The following is a 12562-nucleotide window of genomic DNA, read 5'->3' as shown; positions in this document are numbered from 1 at the left end:
TGGTCATATAACTGCTACAGGTCACCCACCCCCTGGTCATATAACTGCTACAGGTCACCCCCTGGTCATATAACTGCTACAGGCCACCCACCCCCTGGTCATATAACTGCTACAGGTCACCCACCCCCTGGTCATATAACTGCTACAGGTCACCCACCTGGTCATATAACAGCTACAGGTCACCCACCCCCTGGTCATATAACTGCTACAGGTCACCCACCCCCTGGTTATATAACTGCTACAGGTCACCCACCCCCTCCCCCTGGTCATATAACTGCTACAGGTCACCCACCCCCTGGTCATATAACTGCTACAGGTCACCCACCCCCTGGTCATATAACAGCTACAGGTCACCCCCTGGTCATATAACTGCTACAGGTTACCCCCCCTGGTCATATAACTGCTACAGGTCACCCCCCTGGTCATATAACAGCTACAGGTCACCCCCTTGTCATATAACTGCTACAGGTCACCCCCCTGGTCATATAACTGCTACAGGTCACCCACCCCCCTGGTCATATAACTGCTACAGGTCACCCACCCCCCTGGTCATATAACTGCTACAGGTCACCCACCCCCTGGTCATATAACTGCTACAGGTCACCCACCCCCCTGGTCATATAACTGCTACAGGTCACCCCCTGGTCATATAACAGCTACAGGTCACCCACCCCCTTGTCATATAACAGCTACAGGTCACCCACCCCCCTGGTCATATAACTGCTACAGGTCACCCCCCTGGTCATATAACTGCTACAGGTCACCCCCTGGTCATATAACTGCTACAGGTCACCCACCCCCCTGGTCATATAACTGCTACAGGTCACCCCCCTGGTCATATAACTGCTACAGGTCACCCCCTGGTCATATAACTGCTACAGGTCACCCACCCCCTGGTCATATAACTGCTACAGGCCACCCACCCCCTGGTCATATAACTGCTACAGGTCAACCCCCCCCCCCTGGTCATATAACTGCTACAGGTCACCCACCCCCTGGTCATATAACTGCTACAGGTTACCCCCCCCCCCAGGTCATATAACTGCTACAGGTCACCCACCACCCTGGTCATATAACTGCTACAGGTCACCCACCCCCCAGGTCATATAACTGCTACAGGTCACCCACCCCCCTGGTCATATAACTGCTACAGGTCACCCCCTGATCATATAACAGCTACAGGTCACCCACCCCCCTGGTCATATAACTGCTACAGGTCACCCCCTGGTCATATAACTGCTACAGGTCACCCACCCACCTGGTCATATAACAGCTACAGGTCACCCACCCCCCCTGGTCATATAACTGCTACAGGTCACCCACCCCCCTGGTCATATAACTGCTACAGGTCACCCACCCCCCTGGTCATATAACTGCTACAGGTCACCCCCTGGTCATATAACAGCTACAAGTCACCCACCCCCCTGGACATATAACTGCTACAGGTCACCCCCTGGTCATATAACTGCTACAGGTCACCCACCCACCTGGTCATATAACAGCTACAGGTCACCCACCCCCCCTGGTCATATAACTGCTACAGGTCACCCACCCACCTGGTCATATAATTGCTACAGGTCACCCACCCCCCCTGGTCATATAACTGCTACAGGCCACCCACCCCCCCCGGTCATATAACTGCTACAGGTCACCCAACCCCTGGTCATATAACTGCTACAGGTCACAAACCCCCTGGTCATATAACTGCTACAGGTCACCCAGCCCCCCCCCCCCTGGTCATATAACTGCTACAGGTCACCCCCCCTGGTCATATAACTGCTACAGGTCACCCACCCCCCGGTCATATAACTGCTACAGGTCACCCCCCTGGTCATATAACTGCTACAGGTCACCCACCCCCTGGTCATATAACTGCTACAGGCCACCCACCCCCCTGGTCATATAACTGCTACAGGTCACCCACCCCCCCTGGTCATATAACTGCTACAGGTCACCCACCCCCCTGGTCATATAACTGCTACAGGTCACCCCCTGGTCATATAACTGCTACAGGTCACCCACCCCCTGGTCATATAACTGCTACAGGTCGCCCACCCCCTGGTCATATAACTGCTACAGGTCACCCCTTGGTCATATAACTGCTACAGGTCACCCCCTGGTCATATAACTGCTACAGGTCACCCCCTGGTCATATAACTGCTACAGGTCACCCCCCCCCCTGGTCATATAACTGCTACAGGTCACCACCCCCCTGGTCATATAACTGCTACAGGTCACCCCCTGGTCATATAACTGCTACAGGTCACCCCCCCCCCCCCCCTGGTCATATAACTGCTACAGGTCACCCCCCCCGGTCATATAACTGCTACAGGTCACCCACCCCCCAGGTCATATAACTGCTACAGGTCACCCCCCCCCCTGGTCATATAACTGCTACAGGTCACCCCCTGGTCATATAAGTGCTACAGGTCACCCACCCCCTGGTCATATAACTGCTACAGGTCACCCACCCCTGGTCATATAACTGCTACAGGTCACCCACCCCCTGGTCATATAACAGCTACAGGTCACCCCCTGGTCATATAACTGCTACAGGTCACCCACCCCCTGGTCATATAACTGCTACAGGTCACCCCCTGGTCATATAACAGCTACAGGTCACCAACCCCCCTGGTCATATAACTGCAACAGGTCACCCACCCCCTGGTCATTTAACAGCTACAGGTCACCCACCCCCTGGTCATATAACAGCTACAGGTCACCCACCCCCCCTGGTCATATAACAGCTACAGGTCACCCCCCCCCCCCAACCCCCGGCCATATACTGCTACAGATCCCAATATTGCGAACAATAAATTAGAAAATATTTAAACTATGTAGCGCCAATTTAGAAAAAAAAAATTTAATAGTCGGCCCGGCAATAAAAGGGAGGCAACTAACACGCCTTAATATACAGCTTTAAAAATTGTAAGGCCTAACAAAACTTGTTTGTTAAGGGAGGTAACATTAGGTGGTAAATTGTTTATGAATAAGTAAGAAAAGATAACTCTTTACAGTTTACACCCAAAATCACTGACACAAATAACATCCCTTGCTAAACACGAAAGATATTGACCTCCGATAAGAGCACCATAAATATAAGAGGATTCTTAAGTTAGGGATATTGTGTTGTTGGTAGATCGGGACCGGTTGTAAGCTACTTACCGCCACATAACCTTATACGCTGACTAGGTTAGTACACTTACCGTACAAGCCTAAAATGGGAACATAAAACACGCATAATTATGTATCATATACTAAACTATTTACACATAAAGCAGAAAATCAACAAAAACCCAGAACAAAGATCGCTGATTAAAAATTAAAACAATATTTACTACGGATATTTTTAAAAGGTTCAAACTATTGTAATATGATTTCAAGCCAGTATTTTTAAATGTCCCATGGAGTGCACAGTGAACTATTTGTTCCATCAAGTCAAAACCTGTCCAACTTTTAAAATTGTTGGTGAACAGATGACAACATTTGCTGATCAGCAACCGACCTCGTCCACACACGTTTTTGCTTGTTGTGTAACTCAGGCAGCTGATATATGACTCGTGTACTCAAGCATTCTACTTGTATTGTAAATCATAACTTACCCAGCCAAAAGTCCCTGGGGTCAGGGGACATAACTTACCCAGCTAAAACTCACAGGGGACATAACTTACCCAGCTAAAACTCACAGGGGTCATAACTTACCAAGCCAATAGATCCCAGGGGACATAACTTACCCAGCTAAAACTCACAGGGGACATAACTTACCCAGCTAAAACTCACAGGGGTCATAACTTACCAAGCCAATAGATCCCAGGGGACATAACTTACCCAGCTAAAACTCACAGGGGACATAACTTACCCAGCTAAAACTCACAGGGGTCATAACTTACCAAGCCAATAGATCCCAGGGGACATAACTTACCCAGCCAAAACTCGGTGCTAATGTTGCTGGTAACAAACGCCCCGATCTCCTCGTTTTCCCAGTAGTCAAATGGGGCAGCAAGATGGCCGCCATAGCTGAAACAGATGTAAACTTTGATTGTTTCTGGTACAACACTGTGCCGTGTGGTACAACACTGTGCCGTGGTACAACACTGTACCGTGTCTGGTACAACATTGTGCCGTGTTGTACAACACTGTACCGTGTGGTACAACACTGTACTACGACTGTGACAGCTCACCTTTTACAGAAGCTGTCAGCAGAAGTCCACGATGACGCGTCTATAAATAGCTTGTAACACTTTTGACCAATCTTGGTCCATCCTGTTGGAAAATGACATGAAATAAATGTCAAGTTGACATGGAATAAAAGTCAAGGTGACATCGAAAAAAAAAGAAAGTATCATGACGTCATAAGACGATGATGAGACAGAAGAAACGAAAAATGTTGAAACGTCACCAGTGACATGTATTCTAACACCAATGACGGTACTACAAAACTAGGTCACTCACCTGGCTGACAGTCCAGCTTGACCTCCCGCTGTCAAAACAGAATATAAATAGATAAAGTAGGTCAATAGTAATAAAGATAAATAGATAAAGTAGGTCAATAGTAATAAAGATAAATAGATAAAGTAGGTCAATAGATATAAAGATAAATAGATAAAGTAGGTCAATAGATATAAAGATAAATAGATAAATTAGGTCAATAGATATAAAGCTAAATAGATAAAGTAGGTCAATAGATATAAAGATAAATAGATAAAGTAGGTCAATAGATATAAAGATAAATAGATAAATTAGGTCAATAGATATAAAGATAATTAGATAAAGTAGGTCAATAGATATATAGATAAATAGATAAAGTAGGTCAATAGATATATAGATAAACAGATAAAGTAGGTCAATAGATATATATATATAAATAGATAAAATAGGTCAATAGATATAAAGATAAATAGATAAAGTAGGTCAATAGATATAAAGATAAATAGATAAAGTAGGTCAATAGATATAAAGATAAATAGATAAAGTAGGTCAATAGATATAAAGATAAATAGATAAAGTAGGTCAATAGATATAAAGATAAATAGATAAAGTAGGTCAATCGATATAAAGATAAATAGATAAAGTAGGTCAATAGATATAAAGATAAATAGATAAAGTAGGTCAATAGATATAAAGAGTTAGGTACAGAACTACAAATTTGATATAACACTTATATATGAAATTTCATCAACCTAGCTGTAACAGTACTTAAGTTATCGTGTTCACTGGCATTACACACACACACACACACACACACATATATATATATATATATATATATAGGGAGAGAGAGAGAGAAAGAGAGAGAGAGAGAGAGACAGAGAGACAGAGAGAGAGACATACAGACAAGGTTGCAAAATTAAGTTTCTCTCACTCGGGGAGGTTTAAAACGTCTAGATTTGTGAAAATCTTCAATTCGAATTTTGGCACGATTACAATACTTTTGGCACGATTACAATACTTTTGGCATGATTACAATACTTTTGGCACGATTACAATACTTTTGGCACGATTACAATACTTTTGGCATGATTACAATACTTTTGGCACGATTACAATACTTTTGGCACGATTACAATACTTTTGGCACGATTACAATACTTCCTGTATACTTCTTATACGAGAAAGTAACAAAAAAGTGTCTTGCGTTCAAGCGAAAAGATGAATAGACGATAATTTTCCTGTGTGCTTTGCTAAAAACATTGAATATTATTTGAACTATGAAGTTGTATGTGCGAGTCAATGTGTGGGGTGGATGTTTGGACTAGATGGTATGTGGGAGATAGGGGGATCTTTTATGTCTGTTTGTCTATGTGTGTATCTGTATGTGTGACTTTCTGCGTATGTCTATATGTTTGTGTTCTTGGCTATGCGATTGTATATGTCTGTGTGCCTGTCTGTCTATCTGTGCGTGTGCCTTTCTGTGTGTCTGTGTGTCTGTGTGTCTGTGTGTCTGTGTGTCTGTGTCTGTGTCTGTGTGTCTGTGTGTCTGTGTGTCTGTGTGTCTGTGTCTGTGTGTCTGTGTGTGTGTGTGTGTGTGTCACTTAGCAAACAACCGACGAGCTATCAACGTTTGTGGCAACACAGAAAAGGCGAATCTACCACGTGACTACCGATACACTGTGTGGAAATAACACCAGCCTTTGAAAGTGTCACATGGTAACCATGGTAACGATGCGACAGCCCCTGTAGGTAGGCAGGTAAAACACAGGTACATGTTCTGTCAACTTGTTCTTCTGTGTAAGGGCTCAAACCGGTTTTTAAATATTTTAATTTAAAAACAGCTTTACACTTATCTCAAGAAGTGATGAATGGGCGTGTTCATGTCAGAAGGGGGGGGGGGGGGTGGATCAACCTTTCTCTAAATATAGCAGACGTACAACAGGAATTTTACTTTATAGTACGCGGAATTTAGCGAAAGTTTTTTAGTTGTGAAAACAAATTTAAACTTTGATAAATCTCGACGCTTTCCGCCTTCCTTGATTCGGGAAAAACAAAGCCGACTTTAAAGAAAGTTAATTTCAAATCTAGATAGTGTGGATATTTTCCCTGATAGTTATCACTCAAGTTGTTTTGGTTGAATTATCTTTATTCTACAGTCACCCAAATTGTTCAAAATTATTTTTTTATTAATGCAAAAAACAAGAATAAAACAAACATTGGAAACAATTGCACATCTCAAACCTCCGTGTTTTGACCAGCCTGCCAGAAATGAAGTTTCTTTTCACAATTTTTGGCGATGGGGGGGGGGGGGGGGATTTTATTTTTACTAGATCCGCCACTGAGCAATATTCCTATATAGTATGACCGAACTGCAGTGGAGGTCTAAGAATTGTGTTTTGTACCACGTCAAACAGGCATGTCAATGTAATCCTACTCAAGTTTTGAAAACATCTTGTAAAAAATATGGCAAGCGATTTAATTAGTTACATTTGTAAAACTTAAAGACGTTTTGGAACCATCGATTTGTATATTTTTGTATTGGATATAAGCCGTTTAAATGCCGTTGAGAATTATTTTATCAATTTAAATATTTTCAAAAAGTGCCCTCAACTTCCTCCAGAAGTCAACCGGAATGGCAAGGGAGAGTAAAAATTATAAAAGTCAGAACATTTGTTTTCCATGAAAAAAAATACTAAATAGTGATCTATGGTGCATAGTGTAATAAAATATTGTATTTATATGAAATAATAAACATCCCCAATCACCACAAGACCACTACTCTAATAATCCAAATTAAAAATAAAAGTGTTTGATAAATTACTAGCAATAATTTCTTTGACTATTTCTAGCCTTAATGAATCCGGAAGTAAGTTTGTACTCTTATTACACAAATAAATATTCAATTTTGGTTGAAAAATGTGCTATCTGGTAACAAAAGTTTTTGGAACCAGCTTTTCAAGTCTTTGCATTTTGAGATTTCATTCATTTAGCTTTTTGTGTACGTTTTTTAAACAAATATTGGTTCCATTATGTTTTACATTTATTAAGTTATGATTATTTGACTAGCTTTTGTTGATATTAAGTCAACCACCCTAGTTAACCATCCCAGAAAAAACACCATTTAGGATGGGTGACACCTAGGCAAAAAATAACAAAATATTATACAGAAAAATGATAACTCCACTTAAGTAAATGATTAATTAGAGTGAGTTAAATAGTCTTTTAAGAGCAAAGTTGACAAATACTGACTAGGGTAGAGTGGGGGGGGGGGGGGAATGACAACACGACGTAAACCTGCTAACAATAGAGAAAACACGCTACATCTAGCTGTATTTATAAACTACTATAGATAACAATCGTTAGTATTATCTGAGCATAGTTTAAAGCAATCGCTGGGGGGGGGGGGGGGGTACATCAACTCAACGTTGCAAAATTTGCCTGAGGAAAACTTTGTTGGGAATCGTAATAACGTATGTGTTAATCCATGGGGTGGTAGAAAAAAGATTGCAATACACATACACATTCTTATACACATACAAGTGTATATGATATATATATATATATATATATATATATATATATATATATATATATATATATATATATATATATATATATATTTTTTTTTTTTTTTTTTTTTTTTTTTTTTTTTTTTTTCTTACGGGATGGGGGGAGGGGGGACGACACCATTAGGTGCCGCAATGGGTGACACCCGACCTCTCTACGCCACTGTATGTATCTGTATGTATACCTAGTATGACGTAGTGACAAATGTTTGCTAGTTTTGCGTCAGCTAGACTGGACATAGATTCGCACAACTTTTGCCATTGTTTAGAAGGTTGACAAGTTGTCTGCCCATTGCACGGTTTGTGTAAACTATGACTAGATCAATAACCAGCTCACAGATGTGCAATTTTATCACCTGCTACAAGTTCATTCCCCTGATAGTGTTGTTACTCTCTTGAGATATTTATAGTGAACCCTTGTTTGGTTTTCTTCAGCCGGTCACTGCTGTCAGGCCACAAGAACATAGTGGGTCATTTGCTGTATCGAATGACTCAATATTGGGTCATTTGCTGTATCGAACAACTCAATATTGGGTCATTTGCTGTATTGAACAACTCCATATTGGGTCATTTGCTGTATCGAACAACTCCATATTGGGTCATTTGCTGTATCGAACAACTCCATATTGGGTCATTTGCTGTATCGAACAACTCCATATTGGGTCATTTGCTGTATCGAACAACTCCATATTGGGTAATTTGCTGTATCGAACAACTCCATATTGGGTCATTTGCTGTATCGAACAACTCCATATTGGGTCATTTGCTGTATCGAACAACTCCATATTGGGTCATTTGCTGTATCGAACAACTCCATATTGGGTCATTTGCTGTATCGAACAACTCCATAGTGGGTCATTTGCTGTATCGAACAACTCCATATTGGGTCATTTGCTGTATCGAACAACTCCATATTGGGTATTTGCTGTATCGAACAACTCAACTTACGGGTAAGAATTGTAAAAATAATTTTATCATTAATAACGTGAGACACTGACCACACAATGCGGGCCCACACATACAGCCCCCCACACACAGGGCCCGCCCACACAGACATGGCCCAACCACACACACACAGACATGGCCCAACCACACACACACAGACATGGCCCACACACACACAGAGACAGGGCACACACACAGATAGGGCCCACACACATGGCCCGTCCACACAGATAGGGCCCACACACACACAGATAGGGCCCACACACATGGCCCGTCCACACAGACATGGCCCGCCTACACAGATAGGGCCCACACACAGGGCACGCCCACACAGACATGGCCCACACACACACACAGAGACAGAACACACACACAGATAGGGCCCACACACACACACACAGGGCCCACACATGTACTTACCACAGTGAGCGCCCATGTGGATGTGGCGAACATGAGAAACACGATCGCCTTGATTGCGAACATTTTTGGCGAATTTCAATTTGAATTCATCCCACTCCTAGTCCCGCTTGTTAATGAAGAAGTTTTTTAAGCCTTGAAAAACTGCTACAAATCTTCACTGGTTGTGGATTTGAGTTTATCACTTTAGGAAATGATGACTTAAGGAAACAATGACTGACTTTAGGAAATGATGATTGTCTACCGGCGGTACAACCTATTGAAAGACTGTGTAGTAACAAGGATATCTTAAACTGTACAGCATTAAATTGTCATCGCATTGCATACACTAATCGTTTATTTAAAAATAAAATCCTAATCCTAAACCAAAAGTAGATTTTAAAAGTATCTGACTCAAACCAAAACCAAAAACCTCTACACACCTGTTATTTCTGTATCATTACAACATGTAAATTATAACCTAATTTACATACATATCATAAATAGATGTAAATTGAAACCACACCTACACGTATATCTCAAACAGGTGTAAATTGAAATCACATCTACACGTATATCCCAAACAGGTGTAAATTGAAATCACACCTACATGTATATCCCAAACAGGTGTAAATTGAAATCACACCTACACGTATATCCCAAACAGGTGTAAATTGAAACCACACCTACACGTATATCCCAAACAGGTGTAAATTGAAATCACACCTACACGTATATCCCAAACAGGTGTAAATTGAAACCACACCTACACGTATATCCCAAACAGGTGTAAATTGAAACCACACCTACACGTATATCCCAAACAGGTGTAAATTGAAACCACACCTACACGTATATCCCAAACAGGTGTAAATTGAAACCACACCTACACGTATATCCAAACAGGTGTAAATTGAAACCACACCTACACGTATATCCCAAACAGGTGTAAATTGAAATCACACCTACACGTATATCCCAAACAGGTGTAAATTGAAACCACACCTACACGTATATCCCAAACAGGTGTAAATTGAAACCACACCTACACGTATATCCCAAACAGGTGTAAATTGAAACAGCCGACCTGTCACAAACCTCGCACATCAACAATGCTATGTCGGGAGACAAGAGAGAGTGATCGCTTCAGCAGAGCAACAAAAAACAACGGAGCGACAAACAAGTAATGTCTTCACTGGTGGACCTAAACACCTGAGGTAGAGCCCCCCCCCCCTCTCCCCCCCCCCCCCACAAAAAAAAGAGAAGACCCCTTTACCCGACTAAGTGGCGTTGTTGTTTCTAGCCCCCACCCCTCCCACAGTGACTCTAACAAAGGATTGCTGTCCGTCGTGCCACGCCTCCTTTTACTACGTCACAGTTTTCTAATAATAGACACCGCGTGGATGCCGTCTGCACTGGGCGTTGTCTGTTTTGTCCCCCGCTCGTTATACGTCGTCTGGTTTGTCCCCCGCTCGTTATACGTCGTCTGGTTTGTCCCCAGCTCGTTATACGTCGTCTGGTTTGTCCCCAGCTCGTTATACGTCGTCTGGTTTGTCCTCAGCTCGTTATACGTCGTCTGGTTTGTCCCCAGCTCGTTATACGTCGTCTGGTTTGTCCCCAGCTCGTTATACGTCGTCTGGTTTGTCCCCAGCTCGTTATACGTCGTCTGGTTTGTCCCCAGCTCGTTATACGTCGTCTGGTTTTTCCCCAGCTCGTTATACGTCGTCTGGTTTGTCCCCAGCTCGTTCTAGCAGGGGGAAAGAATGCAAGGATTTTATATTTCGACTTTGGTTTTTGTTGGGTTAGGTTTGATGGGCTCCCTTGGGTTTTGTCAGGGCTTATTATTAGTTTGGGTGTGTGACGGAGTGGTCGGAAGGTAAAGCTATACAAAAGTCTCAAGTTCGAATCCCGGGTCGTACCAGTCGAACGTCTTTGAGTCCACTCAGCTCGTATGGGTACCTGATACGGGGACAAATAAATGCAGCTGGGCATAGTGCTGACTGCACCATCCCTTCACATGCAAACATCACAGGAACGGGTGAAGTAGAGTTCACCTGTTACATTAACCGTCAGGTTCGAAGGTTACTTTAGGTAGGTTAAAAAAGTGATTTTATAACTTGACATTATATCCAACCCGACTCACATTATATCCAACCTGGTAACCCGACTCACATTATATCCAACCAGACTCACATTATATCCAACCCGGCAACCCGACTCACATTATATCCAACCCGACTCACATTATATCCAACCTGGCAACCCGACACATTATATCCAACATGGCAACCCGACTCACATTATATCCAACCTGGCAACCCGACACATTATATCCAACATGGCAACCCGACTCACATTATATCCAACCTGGCAACGCGACTCACATAATATCCAACCCGACTCATGTTATATCCAACCTGGCAACCTGACTCACATTATATCAAACCCGACTCACATTATATCCAACCCGGCAACCCGACTCACATTATATCCAACCTGGCAACCCGACTCACATTATATCCAACCCGGCAACCCGACTCACATTATATTTAACCCGACTCACATTATATCCAACCCGGCAACCCGACTCACATTATATCAAACCCGACTCACATTATATCCAACCCGGCAACCCGACTCACATTATATCCAACCTGGCAACCCGACTCACATTATATCCAACCCGGCAACCCGACTCACATTATATTTAACCCGACGCACATTATATCCAACCCGACTCACATTATATCCAACCCGACTCACATTATATCCAACCTGGCAACCTGACTCACATTATATCCAACCTGGCAACCTGACTCACATTATATCCAACCCGACTCACATTATATCCAACCTGGCAACCCGACTCACATTATATCCAACCTGGCAACCCGACTCACATTATATTTAACCCGACTCACATTATATCCAACCCGACTCACATTATATCCAACCTGGCAACCTGACTCACATTATATCCAACCCGACTCACATTATATCCAACCCGGCAACCCGACTCACATTATATCCAACCCGGCAACCCGACTCACATTATATCCAACCCGACTCACATTATATCCAACCTGGCAACCTGACTCACATTATATCCAACCCGACTCACATTATATCCAACCTGGCAACCCGACTCACATTATATCCAACCTGGCAACCCGACTCACATTATATCCAACCTGGCAACCCGACTCACATTATATCCAACCCGG

General features: G+C 42.8%; 1 protein-coding gene across 3 annotated transcripts in view; it reads right to left on the bottom strand.

Annotated features, from left to right (window-relative positions):
• Positions 1-10471, bottom strand: part of LOC131939664 (uncharacterized) — a gene marked incomplete at its 3' end in the record, with an annotated part of 114014 nt that extends 103543 nt beyond the window's left edge. The window contains 5 exon segments of one of the 3 annotated variants that reach the window (XM_059298124.1): positions 3923-4017; positions 4182-4263; positions 4453-4480; positions 9363-9615; positions 10388-10471. In XM_059298124.1, the coding sequence (XP_059154107.1) occupies positions 3923-4017; positions 4182-4263; positions 4453-4480; positions 9363-9425 (268 nt within the window). 3 annotated transcript variants of the gene reach the window in all.
• Between the last annotated feature and the right edge of the window lie 2091 nt (positions 10472-12562).

The sequence above is a fragment of the Physella acuta genome, unplaced genomic scaffold (assembly GCF_028476545.2).
Source record: "Physella acuta isolate Inbredline_101_S28 unplaced genomic scaffold, ASM2847654v3 ptg000288l, whole genome shotgun sequence".
NCBI classification, from domain to species: Eukaryota; Metazoa; Mollusca; class Gastropoda; family Physidae; genus Physella; species Physella acuta.
This window is presented reverse-complemented; position numbering and strand designations above follow the sequence as displayed.